We start from the raw sequence: 15,374 nt of genomic DNA, 5'->3' as shown, positions 1-15,374 counted from the left end.
ATAAAGAACAAAGGGGATTGGAGAAGTATCTGTGCTTACTAAGGTACTCTGACAAATATTCTGAATGTCCATTAGACATGAGGAAGCTTTTGGAATTCCCTCCCCCCATGTTAGATAGATCTGTTCAGTTCCTTTCGTGTCTGTCCTGCCTCTTTGTTGCATGCAGTTGAAGGGATAAAAGTGCAAACCACAATGTGGATTCTTTCTAGGAATGGGTTCAAGGAAGGAGGAGGCTGAACACTGGTCAAGTCTAGGGCAGTTGAACTGGGCCTGAACTTTTTCAGAGGACTGTTGGACATATTCAGTGTTATAGAACAATCTCTAGCTAAAGAAAAACTTAGTCCAGAAGAGGCTTCAGAAGTTCAGTGACCCAGCACATGCAGAGCTAGAGAGCTGCCCACTCAGTTGTACACAGCAAAAGGAACGTGCGAAGGTCAGTCACAAATGGACTTCACAGGTGTTTGTGAGCAATGTCACTGTAAAGTAGACTTCACTGAAGGGGAGCCTAGCACAGGTTTGAATGCATGGGAGAAGCAACCAGTTGGGTCTGCTATTCGGCTTAATTAGAAATAACTCATGCTGCTAGTGAGTGCAAGGGCATTTTACTTTTTGGTTTCTTATCACCAGTTTCCTATGCTTGAACGCTGTATAAGCTCAGGATTCAATCTTGGCTCTGCTTAAACCGCATGAACAACTCAGGCCACCCTGACCAATTGTGCTTTTAGGTTCCATGCCTAACACTGTTGTTCAAATGCAGGCAGGTATCCAAGTCTGCTCCAAGAAATGTAGGATGGGTGTCTCAGAGATGCCTCAGAAACACTGTGAGCTCTGTCAGGAGCAGAGGATTATGAGAGCTTATTTTCTCCTTGATTGGTTACCCAGTATATTACCAAAACCCCATTTCCCAAGCTGTCTGGTGTGCCTTTCCTGGAAGGCTCAGAAAAGAGCCAGTGCTCATCTGCTGTGCAGGATGTTCACCAAGGGTCCAGGCTGTGCTGGTGGAGTTCAGGGCAGCAGAGGTGAAGTGGAAGCAGAGGCCACAACAGTCTGCTAGGATGAAGCAGGCTTAGACTGCAGCAGCAAAAGGAGGAAGTAAAAAGGTGTAATTAGGAAAATAACTGAGACAAAGTAGGAGAGACCACTTTTTTCTGTGTTCACTTACCCTGCTTCATATTCCTCTCTGTCTTAAAGTTCAACAAACAAGGAAACCATGAGATCTGGCCAACCATGCCAAGGCAGGAATAAGACCCTTTTTAAACTGTGTGGTTGCAGTCTGTGTAAACTTATCTAGGGCAATGCTGCCACCAAAAGTCACACCCAGCTGTTACCTTCTTTGCTTCAGTAAGTTAGTGTTTGAGCATGGAAAGTGGTCAACCACAGTGTTATGATAACCTGTACCTGTGAGTCAGCACATGTCAGCACTGAGCCAGACCCCAGGCTGCTCTCTTGCAATAATGGGTAATGCAATAAAGGGTCTATCTTACAAGGGTCATCTCAGAAAAAGGTTACACTTGTCAGTGATATCTGAAGACACTTTGTCACTGGTTACCTATGTCATTTGGTCTTGTGTGGGGACCAAATATCCTCATAAGCTCATCAGTTCCCACTGCTGCACCTTCTTATCAAGACCCTTTGGTGACATGGTCTAGTGTGAGGCATCCATGGCCATGGCAAGGTGGTTGGAACTAGATGATCTCAAGGTCCTTTCCGACCTGAACTATTCTGTGATTCTATGAAGTGAACAGTACCAGCATCTTGGGATGTCTCAGACAAATTGGAAAGGGGGCCACATTTGAGATATGTAACGGTGAACTTGTCATTCAGCAGTAGCAAAAACCCGCCATGTTTCTGCAAGATTGAAATTGTAAGGGCATAGAGTCCACAAGAGTGTTGCTACCTGTTGCTATAGGCTACAGCCTCATGAGTATATTAATATAACATCCTAAGTGACTGCTACAGCTTCAGAAGTGTCATTATGGAAAAAAAACATAGTGGCCTTGGCAATACTTGGCAAGCTGTACACCCTATGGTAGATGAACCTGGCTTTGAGGGAGTGGAGCACCTCAGCCTCAGGCCCAAGGAAAGGCTGCACTTACTGAAGATTTCAGGAGCTACAGCAAGGGATTTTGCCTGAGCAGTTAAGTACTGAGTCCCCTCAGAAGAGGCTATGGATCTCTTCTGTTTGCCACATGCACATCATCTTAATTCCGAAGCTGGTGTGTGAACTCTCCTTAGCAGATGAAGTCTACATACCATGGGCAGATACTTATCCCTGGGAGGTTGATGGGCTGAAAGGAGTCTAATTGGAGCAGTAGTTTGGAAACCTCCCTCTTGCCTCCAAATGCTGTCCTGGGACCTATTACAGGAATAGGGAGGAAATGGTCCCTCACAGAGATATCTCTCCCTTTCTTTTTCATACCCAGGAGGATTTTTTTTCAGGCAATCTAGTATTAGGGCAGCAGTTCTCTTGCTTCTGACTCTCTCCTAGATCAAACACAGTTAAGTGAGCTATCCATCTTAATGCAAAGCCCTTGCTGTTAGTGGATTGAACTATAGTGAGTAAAAATGCCCTTTACTGGTCTAGGAGACTGATAAGGATGGGGGAGAAATCTAACACCAGAATATTCTGCCTAAATGAAAAAGATTCTCAGTCCCCTGGAGGGTTCCCCTTAACAAATCATGAGTATAGATATTTATGATATGAGCTGCAAAACCAAACATCAGTTTGGGGAGATGGCAGGTGGTATCTCTTAATTCTTACCAAACTCTTAAGTCATTAAAAAAACAATCCAGACAAATATATAAAGAATAACAGAACTTGTACATTAATGTTACCTGTTTGAGATTTTATAGTCTATGGGATGTCAGTGTCCTGCCTCCCAGGCAAATGCTTTGGACCCTCAGCTACCATTTTTTTGGAGTTGGGAAGCAAGCTGTTCCTAGCAGGCACCTGTATCACAGGCCAGAGAGGTGCTGCTCACCTACTGGCCTCCAGGACCTAGCTGGTCACAAAATCTGACCTTGTGTACAAGAGCCGATCACACCCCACACTGTGATGTGCACTCAGAATACTGAAGAACTGCAGTTGGCATGCTATGAGCAGGTTTTGTTAGATGAGAGTTGCACAAGATTTCTTGTAAAGATAATTAGTTCTGGGAAACTTCATTGGTGTGGGAGGGAATAGAAACACTATTTTAATCTGCTTTTAAGCACTTTTTACCGATGCAAATTCTAGAGGCAAAAGCCATGTATTTTAAGGCAAAAGGAGATTGCATTGGCTCTCTCAGAATGCTGTGTTTTAAAGCTTTTGATGCTTATAGCCTTAGTGTTGGAGTTTTAGGTCTTAAAAATCCTTATTTATGTTGGTGTTGATCCTTATATTAAAAGTCCTTATGACATGAGATCATAGAAGTGTATTCCGGTTCTGTTTTAGAAATGGTTAAGAAGTTGCCATTAGCAAATAAATAGAAACAATTACTTCTTTTTAAAGCAGTGTAGTGAACCTAAAGATAATGGGTATCTTTCCCTAGGGGAATAAGTGTTAAATATAAAATTAGAAATACTGAATCCCAAATTTGTTTCCCGGGAGAAAAGCATAGGCCAGCTTATTTAATGTCACAGAAGAGTATAAAAATATAAATTAGTATGTGTGATTAGCGCTCTGTATGCAAATACATTTTTTCATTGTTTTTCACAGGTGTTTACCTTTTTATGTACTGTAATGATTTTGTTTTATTTCAGAGCTCTACATTCACCATGTTGCCCTGTGGACCAGCTTTGTCCTTTGTTCGGTGTCTTTTGCGGAAGAAAAATGTCAGTGGTGAAAGTCTCGAGGACTCCAAGTTGTGCCGATGCTTATCAACAATGGACCTTATAGCCCTGGGAGTAGGAAGTACCCTTGGTGCTGGTGTTTATGTCCTTACTGGAGAAGTAGCCAAATCTGAATCTGGACCTAGCATCGTTGTTTCTTTCCTCATTGCTGCACTAGCATCTGTGATGGCAGGTCTCTGCTATGCTGAGTTTGGTGCTCGTGTTCCCAAGACTGGCTCTGCATATTTATATACTTACGTAACTGTCGGGGAACTGTGGGCTTTTATCACTGGTTGGAATCTCATTTTATCCTATGTTATAGGTAAGCTTAAGAACAAACACAGGTCTGAAGGGCTTCTGAGATGGTAGATGTAAGATGCAGTTTTGGGTCTGTCTTTCTTTTCTGTCTTCATACTTAGCTATTCTTGCTTTTAACTCCTGCCGAGATGAAATGACCAAAGTAATTTGATTAGGCTATGTCCTCCTGTGCATCATCATTGCAGACAGGCTTTTTGCAAGATGCTTTTGTAAACAATGAATCTTCAGCAGAATGAACTCCATACCTTTTATAAAAATCATGTCTGTTCAGTAACGATGCACAAGAATAAACAGGATTTCATTGCTGTCTTTGGTCAGCAACAATGATTTCAGTAAAACCAATAAGCTTTTTTTTTTCCCTGAATATACACAGCAAGGATGTTTACAGTGATCCCGTCACTATAGTATCTCACTTCAAGAACGCCATGATGTTTAAGTACTAACTTGTTACTATAGCCTCATGCTAATTAAATAGTGTCCTATCAGGTAATCTTGTAAAATACAGTAGACCAAATCTGAATAAAATCAATGCTTATGTGGCAGGTATTCAGATAACATTTGATATTTCAGTGCTTTAGCAGAGATGACATTTTTTGATTTAAAAACATTTTCTTCCAGATGTACATGTTCCAAGCATCCATTACATTGCGTATAAGCACACCTAGCTGTATATGTATATCTAACTACAGGACTGTTGCCCAGATCACTACATAATCAGTATGCCTGAGTATTGTGTTAAAGTGCAGATCATGATAGTGGAGTTGTAAAAATAAGGTGCTATTTAGCTGTGGCCACATGCACTCTTTACCATAGGAGAGTATAAATCTTAAATGCTAACTAGCAATATGCATCTTGGTAGTGACTTTTTTGCTTTATTTCCAGGGGGTACAAACTTTCTTTCTTTCTTAAAGTTCTTTCTTAAACTGCTTTCTTACATTACTTTATATTGTTTAACATACGCCATATTGTAAATTGAGAAATAAGTGTCTTCCAGAATGACATCAGACATAAATGATACAGAAGTAATTTCTGCAATATTTTGGGAATAAATAAGGTGCAAATTTATATATTTTAGTTATAGGATAATATGTTCTAATTTAACTATGTAGAAAAATTCTAAAATGTTAAAACTCAGCAAAATAGAATTATCGTTTTAACACAAGCTCTGCTTTTTTAAATGCAAGTAGCAACATGCTTAGTTTTCTTTCTTTTTCAGTAGAAGTAACTGTATGCCACTGTATGCAAAATCCTAAACATGCATGTATTTTGTGAAGGTACATCAAGTGTAGCAAGAGCCTGGAGTAGCACCTTTGATGAACTTCTTGGAAAGCAGATTAGTCATATCTTCAGAACCTACTTCAAAATGAATTACTCTGGGCTAGCAGAGTATCCTGACTTTTTTGCTGTATTCCTTGTATTACTTTTAGCAGGTAAGACAATATGGCTTCATTTATGGTGGTTGTGATGTCTTACAGACAAAAATGCTAAGTTGTAGTTTGTGTTTTACCAGAAATACCTTAATAATGTTTAAGAAGTTCAGATGCACATTTGTTTATGGACCCAATGACTCTGGGAATTAAATGTATATAATCAAATTCTATGTGCACCCTCTTGTTGAAGTTGGGACATGAAATAATCACTTGTCAGTATTACACAGTTCTGTGGGCTTTACGGCTTTATCACTGGTAAAAGCTTTCAGAGGGATGTTGAGGTTAAGCTCTGTAGTTCGATGACGTTATGTGCTCTCCTTAAATAACAGATTGTGCATGTAATGTATACTTGTAAGTTTTTTTGTTTTTTTTTTCCCCTAAATTGATAACTTATTAAGTATAAAAACAACTTTCTCCTTTCTAAGTCTTCAAAAGAGTTGTTTAGCCTAGAACTTATTTGGGCTAAAGGACACCCCAAGGTACTGGTATGGCCCAACAGACCACTTTGAAACCTGACAAAATATTTTAGGTCTAGTTCACTCAGTTCTGTTTCTTTTTTATCTTTACTCTTGTATTATGTGTTTAAATCACAAAAATTAACATCAAGTATATAACTATGTGCTTTTTGAGGCATCAGAAAGCTCAAATATCTTCTGCATGTTTGCATTTAACAATTGCTTTCCATAAGGAAACATTCTTAATGCCATAGGAGTGACAGAAGTAGTGTGTTCTAAAGTGTATAGTTTTTTAGTCAGCCAATACTAGAACCATTTTGGTACTTGGTAGAGGTCTTATCTTTATCTCAAATGTCATGTTCAGTCTCTTTAGATCAAATAAAAGCTGGAGCTTATCTTCTCTGTAAATTGAAGCTCAGTTATATGGGTATAACCTTCTGTTATTCTGAGTGGCTTTTTTGGACTTGGTACTTAGAAAAACAACTTCTAATGACAAGCAGTGCATCTGAAGCTGTTATTAGGTCTCTGTACATAAAAAGATGAGTTTCCACACTTAGGAAGATCAGGGAGTTTACTAGACAAGGTTTAGTCTAGCATCCTGCCATGTTTGTGGCTCAGAGCTGCCACAAATGGAGTTCAGACCCTTACATCTTCAGGAATGATGGGAATGAATTCGGTGTGTAGCTGGAACTGACCTTTCAGTTTCACTTCTTCCAAAGGAAAAAGGAAAAACTAACATTTTGAAAAGCAGAGCACTGAAACAAACCAAAATGTAAAACACTAGTATAGATGGAGGCACCTTCTGTGTTCTCTCCATCGCTTCTTCCTGCCATAAGAGGTAGAGATTCCTGATGGAAGAGGAGATGTTCTTCTGTGGTTTGCTCCTGAGTTTTCATTTGTGCCCTGTCTTTTTATCCCCACCATCATTCCTTCTTCACTTCCTTTTCACTTGTGTGGCAAATTAGCTCTGCAGGTTTCTGTGCTAAGCAGCCCAAGCACCAATGGAGGGACTGGTGGAATTCACTGCTGCTGAGAGGAGGGGCAGTGGGATATGGCTCAAGGCTGATCATGATACAGTGCTTGGATTCTGAGCTGTGCAAAGCTGAGTCATAGCAGCAGCCGATGATGATTTACAGAAAATGTTATGTGCTAAACACAAGAAATCTGGTTTGGGGATTTTTTTTTTCCTAGAGAAAGGACTTCAAAAATGTGCATGCTATGTTTCCTACTGCGTTAGACTGATTGAGACAATACCTTCTTGGGAAAAACTGAGCTAAAGAAAGCATACGTCTATTTCCAATAGTAATGCCATTGGTGAAGAAAACTTAAACAGCTCATATGATAAATTCTATGTTATGATAAGATAGAAAATGTCTCATTAGCAGTCAGAAATTTTCTAGACATTATCTTGAGAGGCTTAAAAGTTTTAGACTTAATCTCTAAATAATGAGGGAAAGCATGTACGGGATACTAGTGGAGACACTTAGACTGCAAAGAAACTGGAGGTTTTTCCATTGTATTTTTTTCCTTATCTGCTCACTGCCTGCTCTTCCATTCCACTGTTAGTACAATAACAGTTGTTACAAGCCTAATGACACAGTAGGATCCTGATGGAATAACTTTCAGATTATTTAAATGCACTACTCTGCAACCTAAGGCATATGTATTTCGAATCAGACTGTTTTCTAGAATGTGTTTATAAACAAGAGGCATGCATTTCCTTTAAAGGCTTTATTAATGACTATGAGGACTTATTCTGTGACGCATACGCCCTGAAAATCTTTGAACACATTACATCATTAATTTAATAATTTTCCTTATTTTATTAATGTAATGAGTAATTGTTCTGTAAGGAATAAATAGATTCTACCAATCTGTTTTTACTAAGAATAGAATTTTTGTACTTATTTTTGCTCCATTCCATAAAATAGAGATGAATGGGAATCTCAGAAAAACTGTAAGTAACAATTGTTCAAGATAGTTTTAAGTACTGTTCTGATTTCAGATGCAGTAATTTTCTTCCTAGTAGTAGGTGCAATTATGTGTTTTGTCTTTAGTCTGAGAACAACGCTGATAACACACCGATGTTTTAGTTGTTGCTAAGCAGCACTTACCCTGATAAAGGACTTTTCAAGTCTCTCATGATTTGCCAGTGAGGAGGAGCATGGGAAGCTGGGAGGAAGCAGAGACCTGACCCAAACTAGCCAAAGGGATATTCCATACCCATGTCATGCCCAGTCCAGTATATAAACTGGGGGGAGTCACACAGAAGGGACCAATTGCTGCTCGGGTTGGGCTGGGTATCAGCAGGTGAGGAATAATATTGTGCATCACTTTTATTTACTGGGTTTTATTCCTCTTCCTTTTTCCTGTTACTGTGTTTTACTTCAGTTAAACTGTTCTTATCTCAACCCATGGGTTTTACCTTTTCCTGATTTTCCTCCCCATCCCACTGGACAGGGGGTGAGTGAGCAGCTGTGTGGTACTTAGTTGCCCACTGAGGTTAAACCATGACAAATATTTAATACAATTAAAGAAGCTTTGTGTTTTGTGGTTTCCAATACACTTGCCTATTGCACTGCTGTCAGAGTAGTAATTTGTGCTACTGCTTTTTAAAAGTATTGAATTTAATGATGCTTTGTATTAAGTACGGTAATTACATGCCTATCTTCTTTAAAATGATATTTTATTAGTCTAAGGGACCATTCACATCTATAAAATATTTTTATTTTATAGGTCTTTTATCTTTTGGAGTAAAAGAGTCTGCATGGGTGAATAAAATTTTCACAGCTATTAACATCTTGGTCCTACTCTTCGTTATGATTTCTGGTTTTGTGAAAGGAGATGCTGACAACTGGAAAATAAGTGAAGAATATCTCATAAACCTTACTGCAATAACAAAGTAATATTTTTTAAAATCAATTTACTTGCTCATATGCCAAGGAATTTTCTATTATACTTGCTTTAGTATCATAGAATAATTAGGGTTGGAAAGGACCTTAAGATCATCTAGTTCTAACCCCACCCCCCATGGGCAGGGACACCTCACACTAAACCATGTCACCCAAGGCTCTGTCCAACCTGGCCTTGAACACTGCCAGGAATGGAGCATTCACAGCTTCCTTGGGCAACAAGGAATAGTGATATTGCAGGTAATATATCAACTAACAGGTCTTGCTGGGAATGATAAAACTTTTTATTCCTTTAAAAATATTTTTTTCTATTTTCTTGTTTGTAGTTTCCTTTAAAAATCATCTTACTTCAATACTGTTATCTATAGCTATTTGAGAGGTTACTGGCTTGTTGGCCTTAGAGCATGTAATAACTGTAGTACGTGATTATGACAAGAATTGTGTACACCATTAGTGTTTTAATATATTTTTCCACAAACCGTGAAGTGAGTAAGATGATAGTTACTTGAATCAGGTACTCTTCCATTTACTGTCATTTTTGTCTTACAAACCTTGACAACAAAATGTCTTCTTGTGACATTTTGTAAAGTAGAACTCTTTCTTGAGCATTTTAACATGTATTTCCATAGTGGTAGGAGAGGGGAATGGATGTGTTTGACCTACCAATAGTTAAAAAAGTAAGTTATGTTTCTGCTGTATTTCTGTTTTTAATAGGAATTGTTCATCCTATGAGAATGTGACAAGTATTTATGGGAGTGGTGGCTTTATGCCATATGGTTTCAGAGGAACACTGGCTGGTGCTGCAACCTGTTTTTATGCTTTTGTAGGATTTGACTGCATTGCAACAACTGGTATAGTATTTATGTGTCTCTATATATGTATACTTACTTCTGTTCAAAATAAATTAATTGTTACTTTCTAAGTCTGGGAAGTGTTTAGTATACATTTTTGTTTTCTGCACAAATCTGTTATTCACCTGCTCACTTTTACAATTCTCTGAGTGAGGTATTTCTCCTAAAATGCTGGCTTGTGTATGGCTAATAAGGAACAAGTACATTGAACTTACAAATTGGATGTAAATAACAAGAAATGATAGGCTTTGAATACCCTAGATATACAGTGCATTTTATTTTATTTTTAAAATAAAATATCCTTTATTTTACCTCTACTGTCAATGCTATTTCTGGCAACAAAATACTGAGAGTTGTTCTGTGTCACTGAGGTAGTTTTCTACAGGTTTTTAAAACTTCTATTATAAATATGATTCCTATGGTTTTTAGATTAATGGATGATTTGTCTCTGGTGTTATCTTTTAAAGCTGAAGATGGAAATGAATAAGACTCTTTGGTGGGGCATTTTTTTTCCTTTTTTTCAGGAGAAGAGGTCAAGAATCCTCAGAAAGCCATACCCTTCGGAATTGTAGTGTCCCTGCTTGTCTGCTTCATGGCCTATTTTGGAGTTTCAGCTGCACTGACACTTATGATGCCATACTACCTACTAGATGAGAATCCTTTGCCAGCTGCTTTTGAATATGTTGGATGGGGTCCTGCAAAATATGTTGTGGCAGCAGGATCGCTTTGTGCTTTGTCTACAAGGTAAAGACATTCAAATACTAATTTTATTTGGAAAAGCTGATGGATAGCATGTGAATATTTAAACACATGTTCATGCATTCATTTTGAAGGCTCAGTCCAATACTTATTACCAATAAGTATTATAAGCATGTTTTAGACTTCTGCAGGTCTTCATCATAGTAGGTGCATTAATTTAAGCTCCTTTTTTGAGATGTACTGTTTTTGAGCTCTACCTCTTTGGCTTATTATCCAAAAGTTAGTTGGTTTTGTTTTGTTTATTTTTTATTAAACCATGTCTTTTCAGACGTATGACCTGCAAGTTATCTTTATCAACTGATAAAATAAACCTCACCCACTTTGTTCTTTCTTGCTATATACACCTAATGACTCAGCAGCTTTATGGGCTCTGTGTATTTGCAGGCAAAATTGAAGAGATGATTAACTAGCTCCACTCCTCATCTTCGTTGCCTGTTTCTGTTTTCCTCCAGTAGCCAGTCTGTCTTCTGACATCAACCCTTCCTGTGGTATCTGTGTGGGTATCTGAGATGTAGATTATAGCTGTGAAAATATTATTTATTCCCCTTTGTGAAAGTATGGCTGTAACAACTTAATATGTTAGTTTGATTAAAAAGATGATGGAGGGCAGGAGATATATTGGTATGTGTTTATCTATATTACACCCCATATAATGTAATGTGGTATAAACCCTTTCATGGAATAGAAAATTGCTTGATACTTGAATTTAGGGATAGAAAAATGCCGATGGCAATCCACTACCTGAGGTTATGTAGGTAAGGAGTCATTTACATGATCTTCAGTGGTAAGAATACTGGCTGTCTTTCCACAAAGGAAAATTACATGCCTGATGAAGGGCTAATGCTAACAGTACTCCAAGATAACCCTGTAAGCATTAGCTTGAAGAAGATGAGCACACTGGCTGTGGACAGTAGTTTAAAAGAAAAGAATATTTTGATGTAAGAGGATATAAGGTGGTGAGGCACTGGAACAGGTTGACCAAAGAAGTGGTACATGCTCCATCCCTAGCAGTGTTCAAGGCCAGGTTGGACAGAGCCTTGAGCAACATGGTCTAGTGTGAGGCGTCCCTGCCCATGGCAGGGGGGTTGGAACTAGATGATCTTAAGGTCTTTTCCAACCTGAGCCATTTTATGATTCTGGAACTATTGCCTTTTTCTATCATAGAATGACATTAAAAGAATTGTAGGACTGACTGGAGAATGTTGTAGTTACGCAGTTCAGTCTGGGATTAGTTACTTTCTGTCTAGTTGTCATTGTCCCTTTCAGTTTGGAGGGTTTTACTGAATTTTTCCTCTATATTGATAAGTAGTAAAAGTGATGTATAATCAGACACTAGATTAAGAAATTAATACTGAAACCCAAAATGAACTGAGATAGTAAGATGCTTTTTCAGAAATCCAAACTGTTGGTCTCTCCAGTGTATTCTGAAGAATTATATTTACTCATATGGGGAGGTTAATCTTTCAGTCTGTTGACTGATGTCAGTTTATTAGAACAAGGAAAATAAAATTGTATTTCATATTCATCAATTTAGTGGTATAATTAAGAAAAAAAGTTGGGATTGTTGCTTTTGGTCTATATATTTACCTCTTACTTTGTTATGCTGTGAACTTGCTTCGTCAGGGTAAAGACGTTTGTTAATATTTCCGTTATTTATGTGAGTATGATAGATAAATAAAAAATTTGGCAGGGGATTTTAACAGTATCATTACTTGAAAAACCAACTGTCACTATGGTGCAGGAAACATTCTTTTTTGGAAGGGCCATTCATACACCAAAATCAGTTCATGTGCAATGAAACTTCTCTCTTGCGTCTGATCTTAATGCTTGTGTATCACGAGCATTATAGGAGGTACGTAGCACCTGTGGTTGTAAAAGCTGTGCCTTCTGTAAGTGATACAGTTGATTCCCTACAGTAAGATAGGCAACCATTCACCTGGTTAAAAACTAGTGTGTTTGCCACAGAGGTTATACTGGCTATGATTTCGCCTTTTGTCCTTTCAGTGTTTCTGATTTTCTTAATTACAACTATTTCATTTGGAGGGAAAGAAACCACCTAATTTAAGAAATACGTTTAAAAGGAGCTTCAAGTTATCACAGTCTGAAAGCTTTCTGTGTCTTGCTAATAACAAATCTAAATTAATTAGCTTTACTTCTTAAAAAAAAAACAACAATCTTTAATGAAGCTTGCTAGAGGTTCTTTAATCAAAAGAAATAATGTGCCCATGGTGCTTACTTTGAATTACTGTTAATTAGCAGCCTCACATGGAAATGTAGAGTGTAAGAGATGATGCTAATGCTTATTGATTTGCTGCTGCTGACTGACAGACTTTTTCCAGGAATACTAAGGCTTAATTGCATAGTTAGTGTGACCTGGAACATGATTCAGGTCCACTAATACCCAAGAACTACAGTGATGGCAACTTATTTTGCTAATCTCAAATCTCTCTGATGAAGCAATTCCACTGCTTAAATTAATAAAAATAAAAAGGGGAGGGGGGCTAATCAACTTTACAGAGAAAAAGACATTTCTGTTTGTGTCTGATCTGTAGTATCTTGGGATACAGGGCTTTCTGATTTTGTCTTGCAATCAGAATTTTTATTTCTATACATGCCATTAATTAACATTGTTTATCTTGTCCATGATTCAATTCTGCATGTACCGTGTTTGCCATGTTGCATGTGTTTGCTTTTTACTCAGTCTTCTTGGATCCATTTTTCCACTGCCACGTGTAATCTATGCTATGGCGAAGGATGGGTTGCTTTTCAAATGTCTAGCTCAAATCAATTCCAAAACGAAGACCCCACTAGTTGCTACTCTATCGTCTGGTGCAGTAGCAGGTGAGACTAAGAGTTGATCCTTGTAAAGAAAGGTGCAGTGCTAAACAAATGCATTTATGGAAATAAACCACTGTTGTGCAGCTTTCATTTGCTTTGGACTGAATTGGTCAAATCTGATTGTTGCCAGGTGAAGTAGGCTACCAGAAAAACTTTTCTTTATCACACATTTTGTATTTATTGGTTAATCTCAAGTGCTTTATAAACCTAGGTTCAAAATAAAGAGCAACCCAAACCCAAGAACATTAGTCAACTGAAAAAAAACCAAGAGCAGCAACACAGAGCCTAAACCAAAACCATACCAAACCAAACCATACCAGCCCAAACCAAACCCATTAACTCTTCCAAGCTTTTTGTGTAGTTGGGTTTACCAGTAAAGCATTGTGCTTTTAATAACCTGTATTTGAACTATACATTTTTCTGTTCTAGTCTTCTCGGCTCTATGTTCCCTTTGCCCCGAATTCTGTTTGCCATGGCACGCGATGGTTTACTCTTTAGTTTTCTTGCCAAAGTGAGTAAGAGGCAGGCACCAGTTTATGCCACCTTGACAGCAGGGGTCATCTCTGGTAAGCTCTCAAAGCCCGTGTTACTTAAAACTGAGATTTAAACACTCTATGCACGTGCATGGTATTTGATATTTTTGAAAAGGGCTGCTTGTTAACTTCCCTTGCATGTACAATGGGAATAAAATTACTGAGTAATCAAAGGGTGTAGGAATTCCAAATGATACCAATCATGGTGGTGGTGATGTCCTTAATGTCACAGAATTCACAATGATTTTTTAATGTATTTTTTTTAATAGTGGCCCCTTGTATGGTGAATAAACTGGTTACTTAATCTGGGTCCCTTAGGCTTGTGCTGTTCTCACAGGGTTTCTTTGTCTGATGTACACCTTTATCTTTATCACATGTATAAGGGGGGGGGGAAATAAATCACGGTTTTTATTATAAGACATGAGAAAAAAAATCTATGTTTGCAGCCAGATGAACTTTTTGTAAAATGCAAAGTTTTTTTTTCATTTTCTGCTAAAAAAAAATGATTCTGGTTTTGTATAGGTTTACCAAATTGTGGTTGAGAGGTATGTGTGTGTGTTGGGGGTTATATGTGTATCACATACATGCACACTTACTTTACCAAAACAGCATTTTGGGAGCTGTTGCCAACGCCTAATGTTTCACAAAGAGAAATTCTTAACATGTAAGTGTTTCAGTTTTGTCCACGCTTCTTGCAAAGGTACATGTAACTGTGTCCAAATTTCATTGCCATTTCAGTGGGATGTCTAATGACACAGGAAAACTGGAACCTCTAGATGTAATTCAAATATGAAATACATGCTTTATAAGATTTAGCAACTCTGGCTAAAATTGATATAAAATAAGAAATTCAGAACTGAAAATAAAATAATTATAGTCAGGGTCATCCTCAGACGCCACAAGACTGGCAGTGCTCATGCTGTGTACTTGGCAATAATGTGGGAAGGCACAGGCATTGTCTGGATAGTGCCCACATGACGCATTATTACCAGTTCCTTTTGGTCAGAGTGCAAATAAATTGCTTAGGATTCATGTTATTGTTCTGACTTTGTTATTTGAATTCATAATATTGAGCTACTCCCTTATAATAATTTGGAAGTGCAGTTCTGTGAGATTAAATTAACATCTTTGTCTGAAATCACAGAATGATGGGGAGAAAGAAAACCGTATTGCCCAGCTGGTAAACTGATGTAGTTACACAGCCCTGACTATAGCTATGCAGCAGCCATCACTTGCACTGCTTTTAGACGGTTTGGGGAATTTGGTGTGCCAACAACTTGCCTGAAGACAGCTTTACTGCTGGAAAAGCAGTAATTTCTTCTTCTATTTTTAAAAAGATGCATATTTAGTAACTTGTGGTTATAAACAGTTTTGACAGAATAGTTACTGATGTATGCAACAGCTTTTATTACCTGTCTTTTCATTCGTAGCATGGGTAGTTTCATAGTTTTAAGAAACATTAAGATTA

The 15,374-nt window shown here is 38.0% G+C and overlaps 1 protein-coding gene and 2 long non-coding RNA genes across 6 annotated transcripts in view; 2 read left to right on the top strand and 1 right to left on the bottom strand.

Moving 5' to 3' along the window:
* LOC134175217 (uncharacterized) overlaps window positions 1-15,374 on the top strand; it is a 123,847-nt gene that overhangs the window by 101,706 nt on the left and 6,767 nt on the right. The gene's annotated exons all lie outside the window — the stretch shown is intronic.
* Window positions 1-15,374, bottom strand: part of LOC134175281 (uncharacterized) — a 124,091-nt gene that overhangs the window by 102,837 nt on the left and 5,880 nt on the right. The gene's annotated exons all lie outside the window — the stretch shown is intronic.
* Window positions 1-15,374, top strand: part of SLC7A2 (solute carrier family 7 member 2) — a 50,898-nt gene that overhangs the window by 30,796 nt on the left and 4,728 nt on the right. For 2 of the 4 annotated variants that reach the window (XM_062639309.1, XM_062639232.1), the window contains exons 2-7: window positions 3,742-4,132; window positions 5,403-5,558; window positions 8,750-8,915; window positions 9,640-9,776; window positions 10,301-10,520; window positions 13,237-13,376. In XM_062639309.1, coding sequence (XP_062495293.1) covers window positions 3,757-4,132; window positions 5,403-5,558; window positions 8,750-8,915; window positions 9,640-9,776; window positions 10,301-10,520; window positions 13,237-13,376 — 1,195 coding nt within the window. In that variant the 5' untranslated portion in view covers window positions 3,742-3,756. Of the gene's footprint in view, window positions 1-283; window positions 434-3,741; window positions 4,133-5,402; window positions 5,559-8,749; window positions 8,916-9,639; window positions 9,777-10,300; window positions 10,521-13,236; window positions 13,377-13,802; window positions 13,940-15,374 lie in introns of those variants that run through there. The other 2 variants (XM_062639384.1, XM_062639468.1) reach the window with 2 other exon arrangements.

The sequence above is a fragment of the Pezoporus occidentalis genome, unplaced genomic scaffold (assembly GCF_034315485.1).
Source record: "Pezoporus occidentalis ecotype Australia unplaced genomic scaffold, CSIRO_AGI_Poc_V1 ctg1, whole genome shotgun sequence".
NCBI classification, from domain to species: Eukaryota; Metazoa; Chordata; class Aves; order Psittaciformes; family Psittacidae; genus Pezoporus; species Pezoporus occidentalis.
This window is presented reverse-complemented; position numbering and strand designations above follow the sequence as displayed.